At 41.7% G+C, this 14,691-nt stretch overlaps 2 protein-coding genes across 5 annotated transcripts in view; one reads left to right on the forward strand and one right to left on the reverse strand.

Annotated features, from left to right (window-relative positions):
• Positions 1-14,691, forward strand: part of RIPK1 (receptor interacting serine/threonine kinase 1) — a 24,595-nt gene continuing 9,904 nt past the window's right edge. Inside the window, exons 1-7 of one of the 4 annotated variants that reach the window (XM_027727947.2) lie at positions 1-245; positions 5,790-6,001; positions 7,659-7,812; positions 8,728-8,865; positions 11,276-11,504; positions 12,339-12,488; positions 13,612-13,688. In XM_027727947.2, the coding sequence (XP_027583748.2) occupies positions 5,850-6,001; positions 7,659-7,812; positions 8,728-8,865; positions 11,276-11,504; positions 12,339-12,488; positions 13,612-13,688 (900 nt within the window). In that variant the 5' untranslated portion in view covers positions 1-245; positions 5,790-5,849. Of the gene's footprint in view, positions 246-2,783; positions 6,002-7,658; positions 7,813-8,727; positions 8,866-9,362; positions 9,544-11,275; positions 11,505-12,338; positions 12,489-13,611; positions 13,689-14,691 lie in introns of those variants that run through there. The other 3 variants (XM_027727948.2, XM_039386521.1, XM_027727949.2) reach the window with 3 other exon arrangements.
• The window catches only part of LOC113991535, a 21,517-nt gene continuing 17,185 nt past the window's right edge, over positions 10,360-14,691 (reverse strand). Inside the window, exon 3 of the mRNA XM_039386522.1 lies at positions 10,360-10,522. The gene's annotated coding sequence lies outside the window, so the exon portion shown is untranslated. The remainder of the gene's footprint in view (positions 10,523-14,691) is intronic.

Consider the following 14,691-nt stretch of genomic DNA (forward strand, 5'->3'; position numbering starts at 1 on the left):
CCGGTGGGAGGGCGCGCGTTGCGTCGCACGGACCGAGTGACTGCACAGCATCCGGAGCAGCGGCAGCTCCGCGGTGCCCTCGGGCGAGCCCAGGCACCTCCCGTGCTCCGAGAAGGCGCGGGCCGGGTCGGGCCCCCCTCCCGCTGCCGCGGGGCCGGGGCGCTCCGCAGGGGGCGGCGAGGCCGGAGCCCGCTGCCGGGCCCTCCGGGGAAGGCGGCAGGACGGAGGAGACTGGCGCACCCGCGGTAAGGCACGGCGGCCGGGAACGGGACACGCCGGAACCGAAAGCACCGTGGCGACGCCGGCGGCGGTGCCGGGGGGCTGCCGGGGTGCCGGGCCCCGAGGAGAGGTGGCCCGGCGGGGCTGCGGCGCTACATCCCGCCCCGCCGAGGAGGGTCGCCCGGGCACGGGGGAAGGGGAAGCGGCGGGCGGGGGAGCGGTGCGTGCGAGGAGAGGCGGCCGCGGCTGCAGGAAGCCGCGGGAGGAGGAGGAGAAGGGCGACAAGGCAAGTCAACCAACGAGGAACTAGGCCAGAGGAGCCCCGCATTAAGGCTTCCCGGCCCTGCGGCGAGCGGATCTTTCGGCGCTCCCCGCCCGGGACCAGGCCCGGCCCGGCCTGGCCTGTCTCTGACAGCCACGGCCCTACGAGGTGCCGTTGCCCAGACAGCCTGTTCCAACTCCCGTGCGAGAACGGCCACTGCACAGACCCCACCCTTCTCCCCTTCCGTGCTCCCTCTGCTCTGCTCCTAATATAAGATGTTTTGACACACCTTTGCTTCCCTTGTCTTGGCTCCTCCTCCCCTTTATGTAACTTACTCATGATCTTGACACAAGTATTTTCTTTGCTATTTCCGAAAGGGAAAAAAAAAAGAAAAAATCATTCCTCAGTGAAAAGATGAGCTGAAACACCTGAGCAGAAGGGAAAGGTTTAGATGGAACTGGTTATGAAAGTTGCAGCAGTAGAGTTGAGGTGCCCTGACAGCTTTTGAAACATCTTTCACACATGCAGTCTTTTTGTCTTCAGCTGTAGCAACTCCTCCATTTATCTCCTGGTACCCATATTAGAGATACTTGTTTTGCCTCCTGTTTTTTATTCCCTTGTGTTACTGATAACTAAGTGGCCTTGAGTTTTGACGCTTGAAAACACATTAATTTCCTCCAATTATACTTTGTAACACCTCTCAAGAATTTATGTGCTGAGAGCATCGTTAGACCACAAAGGCTGCAATCAGCGTGTCACCATTTTTCATATTACTGCGCTAATGTGCGCAGCAATCCTCCTTAACTACACAGGCCATGTCAGATCTGCATCAGATCAGTAACAAATCAACAGAACCAAGTAAACTGCTTCTGAATGGTGGTCAGGCCTGATATGACCTAATGACCAGCTCATGACTCTTGGGAACTTCTGTGCCCCTTAGGGGCTAGATGAGAGGACATAACCATGATATTACAAAGAAAAATGCCACAAACATACTTATTACACTCCCATCCCTCTCTAAATAACACCAGTCATACTGGTCGGCAAAAATTCCTCTCTTCTAGCAACGAGTGTTCAGAATTTTCATAACACAGATTGGCATGTGGTAAATATGAACCCAAGTCAGATATGGCAATGCACTTCCTGAGCCCTTTTTAATTAAGAATGGTGTAAAACAAGGCTGCGTTCTCGCTCCTACCCTATTCACAGTCTTCTTTAGCATGATGCTCCAAAGGGCCGTGGCAGACCTTGATGATCAGGACGGTATCTACATTTGATATCGTACTGATGGAAGCCTATTCAACCTAAGGCGTCTGAAGGCCCACACCAAGACCTTAAACCATCTTGTCCAGGAGCTGCTTTATGCTGATGATGCCGCCCTCATCGCCCACACAGAAGCAGCCCTGCAGCGTTTAACATCCTGCTTTGCAGATGCTGCTGAGCTCTTTGGGCTGGAAGTCAGCTTAAAGAAGACAGAGGTCCTCCATCAACCTGCACCTCAGGATGTCCCCCATCATCCCCACATCACCATTGGCCAATCAGAGCTCAAATCAGTCCAGCAGTTTAATTACCTAGGCAGCCTCATCTCCTCAGATGGTAAGATTGACGGAGAGATAGACAACAGATTAGCAAAGGCATACAGTGCTTTTGGAAAACTCCACAAAAGAGTATGGCATAATAAACACTTGAAGAAAAGTACCAAGATCAGTGTTTACAGAGCCACAGTGCTGTCTACTCTCTTGTATGGTTCCGAATCATGGGTCATCTACCGCCACCACCTGCGTCTCCTAGAACGCTTCCATCAACGCTGCCTCCGCACAATCCTAAACATCCACTGGTCAGATTATGTGACCAATATGTCTGTTCTAGAACAAGCAGCAGTCACAAACATTGAGGCCATGTTGATGAGAACACAGCTGCGCTGGGCAGGGCACGTCTCCAGGATGAAGGACCACCACCTCCCTAAGATCCTGCTCTATGGTGAACTTGCCACTGGCTGCCGCATGAGAGGAGCCCCGAAGAAAAGATACAAGGACTCCCTGAAACAACATCTCAGCCTTGGCCATATTGATCAACCTAACTGGTCTACTCTGGCCTCAAATCGGGAGGCCTGGAGACACACCATCTATAACGCAGCTGTCTCCTTTGAGAACACACGCAGGATCACTCTCGAGGAGAAAAGGCAACGCAGAAAGAATTGTGTTCTGCAGAATATACCATCTAAGGAGTCTTTCTGCTGTGCCTTTTGCAATCGGATATGTCTGTCTCGTATTGGCCTCATAAGTCACCAATGTGCATGCAACAAATGTGGATAGAGCCTTCCCAAATCTTCGTTCGTGAAGCCCAGCCATGATGAAATATGAACCCATTGTAATATAGATGTTCAGAATAGTATATTTTAAAAATTGCTTCATAATCAATCAAGTATTTTGGGCTACCTCATAGAACACAAATTAACCCCTGGAAGTATGTGTAGCTTCTGTAAGGGTAGGCTAAATCAAACTGCAAAATTTCTGTTCTCTTAACCACAGATACTTAATGTATGCATTGGTATATCCTAAGTACTGAGGATACACATGAATTACCCTGTATCTCAATAAAAAAGAAGTAAGATTGGAATGAACTTGAGTCTTTGAGCTTCCTGCCTTGATTTTTTTGTCACCTGACATTTCAAGGTAGCATAAACCAGTATCTCATGTTAAATAGTATACTGGAATAAGTAATCTTTGCTTTAAAGCCTGGCTAGAGATTGCTTTCCTGTGATACTCAGTCTACAAAAAAACTTTGGTTTTGAAATAAGTCATTAGGTCAGAGAGCTTCTATTCAGAGTACCTCATTACTTAATAACAACAACAAAAACAGTAATAGCATCCTAGCATACCCAAGGAGGAGGGTTCCCTCCCATCTTGAATGTTATCCAGATCATTTCAGCAGATAGCTTATGATTTCAGAAGTTATTACTTCTTTTGAATTTCCAAGACTTCTAGTTACAGTTATATGCTGCTTGGTAGGAACAGGTATTCACAATGTAAATAGGATCAAGGTTTTTTATTGTTGCACTTTGAGGCAGAGCTGGTTTTTTGTCAGGTATTTTTTTTTGTCAGGTATGGAATGGCAGCCCCAAGCTATCAGTGGTATTAGTGCAAGTCTAGAGATTCACCATTCAAAAATACACATCTACTTTGCATTTACAAGAAAAGTGTATACAATTCTTACAGGAATAACTACTACCTAGGTGCATAAAATTACTGTTAGCTCGGAAAAATTGACGTAGATACGTGGCTTCAAATAATTTCTTGAGAGGAAACTCCAGATAAAGAAGCAAAATGTTAGTTTATGCCACATTAAAGTCTCGTGACTGAATTCAGGCCTTTGTACCTGTTACGTCCACCCCATCTGCACAAAAGTCAGGAGCACCACCCCAAGAAATCTAGAGAACCATCACCAGAAGCTTCCAGGGACACAAAAACTCACCTGTGAGAGAAGCAGCTTGGCACTGCTATGAGTCGTTTGCTATTCTGCTATTTGATTAATTGTAAAGGAATTTAAAAAATAATAAAACAACCCAACAAACAAAACACAACAACAATCTCCTCTAACAATTATTATGCATAGCAGAGCTTACCTTCTTACTAAATGAATGCAGTCATGTCCTCAGTCCTGTATTCATAATGCAGGCTAGCACTCCAGTAAAACAAAATCTGCATCCTTTTGAAGTCAGGAAAGCCAAAGAAAACCCTGAAGACAGCACATGGCTCCAGATGTATAGAGATTGTTCTCCATCTGTACTGCAACAGCCCATAGAGCCTGTATATGTACTTGGAAGAGGAAGCTCTTGCTTTATTCTTCTACAGGCACAACTTTTTTTTTCTTAATTAAATTTAGTCTTCCCTGTTTTGGCTTGTCAATATTGAACTGATCAGACAATTTCCAACTCTGCACTAAAACACATCTCTTCCTGCAGATACCTACTTTCCCCACTCACTTTCACTAACTCCTTAGTTCCTAAGCTCCAGAAAGAGGCTGTGGTAATTGGGCAGCTGTAATTAGGCTGCAGCTGATGTTCACAACAACATTAAGCAATCTTTTCAATTAGAGATTTGATGATACAGGTGCACAGTAGTTTACAGGAGTTAGCAGTCATTAGTTCGTCTGAAAAATTTGGGAATCCCTTTGCTACACTATTTAGAGCTCTTAGTTACCCAAACAAGCCAATCTACTGATAGTGGCACTTTGAAATGGTGCCTTTCTCCCACCTCTGTATATCTGTGTCGTAATTACCCAAGAGGAATGGAAACTGAACAGCCCCGTCAGTCTCTTGGACTTTGTTTTTTCTCAGCAAACTCTTTCTTTACCTGATGTAAGGTGCTTAAGTTAAAAATTTAGTGAGGAAGAAAAGCAGAGCTTGTGGCTTGCACCACTGCTACCAATGCAGCTTGCTGGCATGTGCCGAAGGTATGGGCTGCCTAGCCTTCTTTCAAAGTTTTACTTCCGGAGGGACATGTTAGGCAAGAGAGCATCACAGCTTTCCCAGAGGCTTAAAATTAATCTGGCATCCACTGGGGTTTACTTATCTACCCATTTCATAGATTCCCAAACACTCTTTTTGTCTTGATGCACTTAGTTACTACAAGCCTTCAAAATTTCTTTGTTCCTCTTCTTTTTGAGGGGTGGAGGAGAAGTTGCCATGCACCCCACCAAATTCCTTCCTAGCACTTGTCTCCTTAAATTCAGACAGCTGTGAAAATGTTTCCCACAGAAGCTGGGTTCTTCATTTCACCCTCCAGGGAACACTTTAGTGTGGTTGTTTGGTTTAAGCTTCAAGCAAACTCTTTAGAGCTGTGTTTTCAAAGATGCGTAAAACATGGCTTAGAGTTATATAAGTATCTTGGCACCTGACAGGCCCATGTCAAGGCAATTTAGAAAGTGAAATAAATATTTATCAGAATTATTGGGCACTACTTGCCTTTGGGACTGCTGCCCTTGATTTTTCAAGGTTTTGAGTTTCGCACATATGAAGTGTAGGAACAGTACCCATCTACTGCATATTATATGGATAAAACCTATTTATTAACAGCACTTTGAGATCCTCAGGTGAAGAAATGCTTTTACATCAACTTAATATAACTAGTGGATTGACAGGATAAATCATTGTGATCTTTAGGTATGATTCTGCAAGAACCACAGCATCTTTGATTTCCAGCTTTGTTCATAAGGGTCACAAGAGTTTATGCTTACATATACACTTATTTAGTGGAACAGCTAAATGCCTGATCATGACACTTCTTTTTCCTCCTTTATACTACAGGTCCAGAAGCACTAGGGTACTTGATTTAGTTTTCATTGCTAAGCCACAAAGACTGCAAACATGTCTCTGGAAGACATCCACATGAACACCCAGGATTTGCTTGAACAAAAACAATTAGATGCTGGAGGATTTGGAACCATTTCTTTATGCTTTCACAAGAAACATGGATATGTAGTATTAAAAAAAGTGTATACAGGACCACAGCGCACTGAGTAAGTTACAGATCTCAGTTCTGATTTTTATCTTTCAGTTAGTGTAAGTCTGCTAAACTCAGTGGAGATAAATCTAAATAGAGTGTAATAATTTTGGGTCTTTGGCTTCTGGAAATACTGTATATGAGGCAAATAAGATAATGCTAGCAGTTGTCCTGCAAATTTTCCTTTTTTCCCCTCACGAGACAACTTTTTAAATTTTAGCTTATTGTTCAAGTGAAGTTCCTGTTTTTCATTTCGAGGGAAGCACTGTTGTGAATTGTTAAGAATCAAGAGGACTCTTGCACACTTAAGGAAATGCAGGAACTCAGTGGCCACATGATATTTTCAGACTTGCAGATATGTTTACAATACAGTTATCCAACTGTAGATAAGAAACTAAATGCACATAAACTACCAACAGGATTCCAACTGCTCATGTGTAATACCAAGAATGTAACCTTCTCCCTTGAGAAAAAAGCAGAGCGAGCTAAGCCCACTGATTTAATTCAAGGATTGAATTAGCTGTTGATTTCAGTGGATTCAGGTCACGTTGCAGCTCTACTACTTCACAGCTATAGCAATTGTAAAGCTCTTCCATGAGTCATCCCCTAGAGAGAGACAAAAGTCCATGTTCTTTCTACTTTGGGTTATAATAAATAAACTGAGTTTTTATTTTGCCAGTGGAAAGCAGATTAAGAGATTCTAGTAGTTTGTAGACTGCAATGACAGTTTGGGATGAACACAGTTAAAATGGACAAGCCTGCCAAGTTTATTTTTGGGTTTGTGTTTTTATTTTCTCACTAGACAGGCTCATAATTTTGTCATTCCTTAAAATACTGAACCAAAATTCTTTTGCAAATTTTTTAACTGAGCCTAATACAAACAAAACAATCAGTTCTCCTCCTACTATGGAAGAACACAGAGGGAAAGGCAGTTTCCTTTTAAGTCACAGGGTGGGAAAGCATTAACAAACAATATAGTGTCAAGATTTTCTTACATGCTTTTGTCTGATGACTAGAACAGGAGCAATAGTAAAAATACCATCTTTTCTTGTATATTATATAATGGATACTATCCTTTTTTAACACCCTTACTGAGTTCCCAGCTATGTACCTGTGATTATTGATGGGTTGTACTGAGGCCCATGTAAAGAGTTGGGCTTTGAACTCATCCTCAACCAGTAATTGTTAGCAAATGCTATCATCCAGTGTGTGGGTGGATCCCTTATAATAAATCCATTTTGAACATGAATATCAGCCCTTCAGAAACGAGACCTCTGTAAGTTTCCTGTACAAGAGGCAGTGGAGGAGGTCTTGACCCTCCTTGTTCCAAGGCTCTTTCAGCTCTACCCTGATCCCACCCCTTTTCAAAGATTTGGACATACACAACCAGCAGTGCACCTATAAAAAGAATGCTTATGCACTTTCTGAAAAGCAGGCCTTAAAATCAGGCTGAGCAGACAGTCTCTGTGTAAGGCAGTAGAGTCTTAGATAATATAATCTGGCCTGAACAAAGCTGTATCAATTAAAAATCATCTGAAGGTATGGTTAATCATACAGGGGCTCTAAGGATGTGGACATTTTTGGCCACTGTTTTCCTTATGAGTCAATGTCATTTTCATCCCTGTGTTCTTTCTAGCCCGGCACCTAAGTTCAATGTAATTTCTGTTTTACAGATACAATGTTTCCCTCCTTGAAGAAGGCAGGATTATGCGCAGACTGCAGCATGACCGTGTGGTAAAACTACTGGGTATCATTTTGGAAGATGGAAACTACTCACTTGTGATGGAGTATGTGGACCGGGGGAACATGATGAAAGTGCTACAGCAAGTGAGCAGTCAATTACTTCACCTCTTAGGGTTGATAAGGTGCTTGAAATGGACAGGATGTTCCTGCCCTCTCCAGAGAATGGAGCCTTTATTTTCTCATTCTTCCTTCTGTGTTAAAAAGCCAATGGCAGCACTGCCTTTTCTAGAGCAGACAATGACTATGGCTTTCCTGTGCATCACAGAGGAGCAGAGCAGTTACAGGTTAAAAAGTTATAGAAGTGTTTGTAGAGATATGCGGAGAATTTTCTAAAGAAAAATGCTTCTGTAATTATGGAGTGACTCTAGATTTACTTTAATGGCAAAATTTAGATCCAAGAAGGGCCTTAAAATCCTAGAATATCCTAAGTTGAAAGGGACCCACAAGGATCATCAAGTCCAACTCCTGGCCCTGCACAGGATAACCTCAAAAAATCACAACCACCCTCTGGGTGAAAAAACCTAATATCCAGTCTAAACCTCACCTGACCCAGCTTCATGCCATTCTCCCAGAAAGGTCCTCACAGAGAAGAGAACAGTGCCTGCCCCTCCACTTCCCCTCATGAGGAAGCTGTAGACCATGATGAGGTCTTTCCTTAGCTGAACAAACCAAGTGACCTCAGCCACTCCTCATATGGCTTCCCCTCTAGACCTTCCACCATCTTCTTAGCTCTTCTTTGGATGCTCTCCAGTAGCTTTATATCCTTCTTATATTGTGGTGCCCAAAACTGCACACAGGACTCAAGGTGAGGCCACACCAGTGTGAAGTAGAGTGGACAATCACCTCTCTCGACTAGCTGGCAATGCAGTTCCTTTTTGCCATAGCTTGAGCAGAGGTACTCTTGAGACTGAGAAAGAAACTTTTTTTAAAGATTGCACTTTAATTTGATGGTTGTAGCTGCATTTTTTAATAGATGGCATTTCTTGTTCTTTCTTTTAGCTCTCACTGCCTTTGTCAGTGAAAGGGCGTTTTGTGCTGGAGATCACAGAAGGAATGCTTTATCTGCATGAGCAAGGCTTTGTACACAAAGACTTAAAACCAGAAAACATCCTTGTGGACAGAGACTTCCACATTAAGGTACTTGTTAAAATGTAAATGGAGAAAGCTGGTGATATGGGTTGAAGAATTCAGTTCAGCTGCACTGCATAGTGTTCCTAAAGTGGTAGGATTGGTAGAGTAGTTTAGTGAGCTATCATGACGAGAGTGTCACTAAGAGAGTGTTAGCCATGAGTCATTGAAGTATGGTAGCCTATACAACCTCTGAGTCTGAGATTTGCAGAGTTTTCCCCCAACTGTGAAAAAAAATCACTAAAGGCATTTAAAAAATAATATTATTGAGAATTAATGAGCTATAAATAACAAAACAACTAGAAAGGTAAAACAAACATTAAAACAGAGATTGAAACAAAATGGAATGTTTTATGGATCATGTCTTTTGTCCTAGATTGCTGTAATCTCTCCTCCTGCCTTCACCTCCTTCTTTTTATTTCTTTCCTTCTTTTGCCTATTATCTTTTCCTCTTTTGTATTCCTCTTTTTTCCCTTAGTCATCCTTTTAAAATGACATCCAGCAGCTACAAAAAGAAAAAAAACATCAGGACACTACTTCAAAGAATGGCTTATAAGCCTGTTCCAAAGCCCTTCTATTAATTTTAGAGGGGGTTTGGATCAAGACACATAGATATAGAGGCTACTGCGGAATAAACCTGAGTGGAATATGCAGCAGTCCTCATCAAATATCCTGTTTCTGGTCAAGGTGAGTTGTTGAAATAACCACCCCATTACAGTTTGAAACTACAGAATAAATTTCTGTGAAGAGAGCTCTGTCATTTTCTATTTCTCACACATAAATTAGTGAATTGTTAATATAGGAGGTTAATATAGTAACAAGTGCGGTATGAGCAATTTGCAGATAAGAATTTTTTAATTTTTTTATTTTTCCAAAAATAAAAACCCCATCATGATCTGCTTTAAATATAAATTGGATGGGGTTTGGGGTTTCAGCTTGCTTATATGGACCAGACCAAACTAGGCTATCATCACACTTCATGACAAACTGAGGTGGAACCTAAGATTAAATTCAGAATCAGATCAGATTTCCTTAAGCAGGTTGATCAAAAGTATCATTTAAGGCAGCTGTTGTTAAGCCATCTGCTTAAATATGTCTAACACTGTCAATATTTAGAAAAGGAAGTAGTTGTTCTAGGAAACTGCAAATGTAGAAAGATTTATATCATATCTTCCTCTATCACATTAAACCTCCTCTCACTTGTAGACATGAATTTAGACTCTTTGGACATGCTACTTCCTCAACAGCATGTCACCTACATTTTCCTCTGAATACATGACCTCTAAATGCAGCCCAAAGCTTCAGAAACACAAGAACAACAATAAGCTAGTTAGAGGCAACAAGAGAGAAAGGAAAAGTGTGTTAGAAGTGAGCCAGGATATCACCTCAGTTTTCACTTGAAGTAATTGGGTTACACAGCTCTGTTTGACAGCTGCCTGTGGCCAAGGGAGACAGTCTCATTTTCTTTCATTTTTCCTCTCCTGTTGACCTTCTGTTCCCTTGTGTTAGCACTGGTGCTAATCTGATCACCCTGTCCTGATTTAGGAAGCCAAACCAGCAGATTACTATTTACCTTGTTGGCAGTGCTACCTTTCCGTTGGGGCACACTTGGTTCAGCAAGCTGGTTGCATGCCTTGCACTAGTTCTTCCCAGATAAGTGTCCGTGCTGGAACAAAAGGAGCAGAGGGAGCATATAATAGGAGACTGGGAAAAGGAGGGAGGGATTTCTTTCTTCATCAACAGCCGTTAGTCTAGTTGTAAAACTGCACCCTAAAGTTTTGGTAATGTCACCTTGTCAAACATACAGTACCCAGGTATCCCTGCTTTAACTTATTCCATGCTATCCTTTTCCATCTCTCTTTGTCATACACATCACATTGGTTTAGATCCCCTTTTTCCCCTTTTGTGTAGGAAGATCTAAGGAAGTTGAGTTAAATGGAATCTAAATGGAAAGGGCAGTGAGGGAGGAGGGATATCTGCCCATCTCATAGATTGCTTCTAGATTTGAATCTTAGCTTTTTTTGTATGAATTTCTGTTCTCCCACAAGCACTGCAGACAGACCTCAAACATGATTGTCAATACAGGCAAAACCAAACTTCTTCTATCCTTACATTATGCAATTGTTCCAAGTGGGGTTAAGTTAATAATAGAGGTTCAGCTTAATGGTTCCCAGTTGGCAGTGATACTTTATTTAGGAAAAAAACCCAAATCAAACCTAACAACCAACCAAAAAAAAACAAAACAAAACAGAAAAAGCAAATAGTTTGTTTTCCTTTTTTTAGTTGCATTTTTTCTAGTGTTTAATTTTTAGGTAATTTATTATATTATTATTAATAATTATAAAATTAAGCACTGCATGAAATACTTGTTTATCTCCTCTTCATTACAGCACTTGCTCTGACATGTCTAATTTTTCAGATTGCAGATCTCGGTGTTGCCTCCTTTAAGAACTGGAGTAAGCTAACCCATGAAGAAACTGTCCGACAGAAGCAAATCAAGAGCACTTGCCAGAACAATGCTGGGACTCTTTTCTATATGGCCCCAGAGCATTTACTCAGTGTTAATGCAAAACCAGTGGAAAAATCAGATGTTTACAGCTTTGGCATAGTGATCTGGGCAATTTTTGCTAACAAGGAACCATATGAAAGTAAGTTACTTCTGAAAGTGCTATCACAAAATGAAGTTACAAATGTTAAGCATTTAAAGTTATAAAATTAAGATTAGTAGATTAAATCACCCATGGCCTAAAATAGGGCCTGTTTGGCACCTCATGGCCAGCAAGAGGCATTAGTTGCATCATTCCTGACTCCTAAGCACGGACAGGAACATCTGAATAAAATGCAGGTGTGAGCTGAATCTCTTCACATCTGTATGGTGTGGGCACAAACTGACTCAGTGGCAGAAGATAGACAAACCTCATGTGGGCCAGAATGGAAACTTTGATGTCCGCTGTTTCCTGAGGTGGACTAGTTACATGTGGTTTTTCTTTCAACAGGAATGATCACACACAGTTACTGCTTCTCAGCTGCGTGGTGCTAACTTCTCGACATGCACTAATGTTAGCCATACATAGGAGCCAACTGTGGAATTCCAGAGTAACGCGTTTATAATTTTGAATGGATTTTTTGCTAACTAAATGGCTAAATGTTACCTTTGTGGCCATCTCTGTGTTTATACCCAGTGCAGAGCATAAGCTAGATGCAGGTTCTAGAGAGCTAGTTCTGTCACCCTTACTCACACTGGGAATGTCTTACATATGAAAGTAAATCCATTAATCTTAAAATAAATCTCTAATCCATGGAAGTTAGGGCAGTGGATTCAAATTCACTAATATGAAATATCTGTAGATGTAACTTGGACATCTTTGAAACCATATTTTACATATCCACAAACACACAGGGAGCTGCTTCATTGTTTCTTTTACCTATGGAAAGGTAACAAAACCTGCGATCAGGATCTGATAGGAAATTTTATTTTTCAGATGGTATAAATGAAGCCCAGATTTGCTTTGGCGTCATAAATGGAAACAGACCAGACTTAAAGGAGATCACTGATAAATGTCCAGTGGAAATTATTGACATAATGAAACAATGCTGGGAGCAAGAGTCAGAGAAACGGCCAACCTTTGCAGGTAAGGCATTGCTTTAGGATTCTTTTTGTTTTGTGTCCATCAATAGTTTGCAATGGAGCAAAACAAACTTGAGTGTTTTCCTCTGGAAATATAATTTTTTTCTTTGAAAACCAAAATATCAATTCACATGCCCTGTAAAGCATGCTTCCTGTACCCTGACCATTTTTGGTCAGGGACAAGCATTTACAGATTTGAGAAATACTAGTGAGTGGATGAAGCTACGACACTTTATACCTGATGATAATTCCTCTTCAGTGTAGTATAATCTTCCTGCTGAATTTTTTAGAAAAGCTAACATTAAGGGATGTAGTATATCTTGACTATGACTGAGAAAATATCCTATTCAAAATATTCTAGATTCAAAAGCTGTCCTAGTAATTGTTCCATAAGCAATCCAACTGACTTTGACTAGCTCATCATCCTTTCATATGGTCAGATCCCAAAACGCTTGCAGTCAGTAGAAGTCTTAGCTGAATGGTCTGGGAAGGAGAAATTATAAGAGCATTCAGGAAATAAGTCAAAATCCTATGTCTCCTCATCTCTTCTTTCTATCTCAATATATAGTGCCAAAAAAAAAAAAGCTGACACAAAAAAACTCCAAAACAACAACAAAAAAACCACAACCCCAAAGAAAACCCCAACATATAACAGGAAATTGAGGTTTGTATTTAGACAGGGGCACCAACAGCTTCATATATGGCAGGCATGTACTTAAATACTCAGAGGAAATTTGTGTACCAGGAGGAACCCATCTACTATCTCCATATTTAACATACATAATCTACTGCTAATAGATTAAGCTTATGCTAGTACTGGGTCTTAGCTTCTAATTTTCCCATATGCAAGTCAAGGAAAGGTGCTCTCAGCTACAGGTCACATACAGAGAGGTTTCACCCTAAAAAGAAATACAACAACAAAAAAAACCCCGTGGAAGTTATCCTGTTCTTATTACTGTTTTAAGGCTAAATGTACCATGTGAATAAATTCCAAATATATGTATAACTTTGCTGTTTCTGACCTGATAGAAGTCTTTATTCTATCCTTATCCATCAAGATTGTTAACATTATGTCACTTTTATTTTCCATTGAAAACCACTTTCACTTAGTTATTTTCTTTTTGCAGAAATTAGTGAAAGATACAAGCCATTTTACTACCAAAATCTAGGAAAAAATATCGAAGAAGATCTGAAGAATTTAAAAGTGAGTAACTTTCTAAGCATTTTGTGGTGTCAGTTCCCCACATCCCCTCTTCCCAACCCCTATTATGGCCAGATTCTGCCACTTGGAGACTGATCATGCTTGACCGACCTGGTTTCCTTCTGTGATAAAATGATTTGTAAATGAGGGAAGAGCAGTGCACGTCATTTATCTCAACTTTTGGAAGACCAACACTCTCGCCCAAAATACTCTTGTGTCTGAGTTCAGATGTTACTGTCTGGATGAGGAAATGAAAACAGGTTGGATGGCAAGTCTCAGAGGACAGCAGTTAACTGGTCCTACTTCACCTGCAGGCCAGTAGCAGGTGCAGTAGTGCAGGGGTCTGGGACCTTCCCTGGTGTACTCTTTTTATCAGTGAGGTGATAGAAAGCAATGGAGCCACACATAAGGTGTGGAGGTGACACCAAACTAGAAGGACAAACCAATACAGTCACAAGGAAAAGGCTGGAGGAATGTGGTGACAGAAACCTTGTGAGATTCAGAAAGGTCAAATACAACATGTTGCACCTGGAATTAAATAACCCTCTGGCTTCAGTGCCAACCAATGGCTCCCCAGCCAGGGAGCAGCACTGCTGAGAAGATGCTCAGGTGAGCAGCAACCTGGGCACCAGCCAAGGCCTGACTAGCACCAGCGGAGTCACAGGCAGCAGATGAAGCAGATCAGCTCAGCACTTGTTAGTCCTGCCATAGGAGATGGGGCTGTTTCAGCCCAGACATGCAGTGGCTTTGGGGAACATAAAGAAATAGCAAACTGCCCCTATGTATGAGGAGTTCATTGTGAAGATAAAGCCATGCTCTTCAGAGCAGTGCATAGTGTGAGGACTAGAGACAGCAGACATAAATGGAAACAAGAGAGATTCAAACTGGATGTAAGAGGGGAAAAAAACCCACTTTTCCCTCTGAGGACAGCTGAGCAGTGGAACAAGTTACCTAAGGAGATTGTCCTGTCACCATCATCGGAGGTTTTCAATATCCAATTGCATAA

This window comes from Pipra filicauda, unplaced genomic scaffold, assembly GCF_003945595.2.
Source record: "Pipra filicauda isolate LSUMZ 115617 unplaced genomic scaffold, ASM394559v2 scaffold48_size3843733_pilon, whole genome shotgun sequence".
Lineage (NCBI taxonomy): Eukaryota > Metazoa > Chordata > Aves > Passeriformes > Pipridae > Pipra > Pipra filicauda.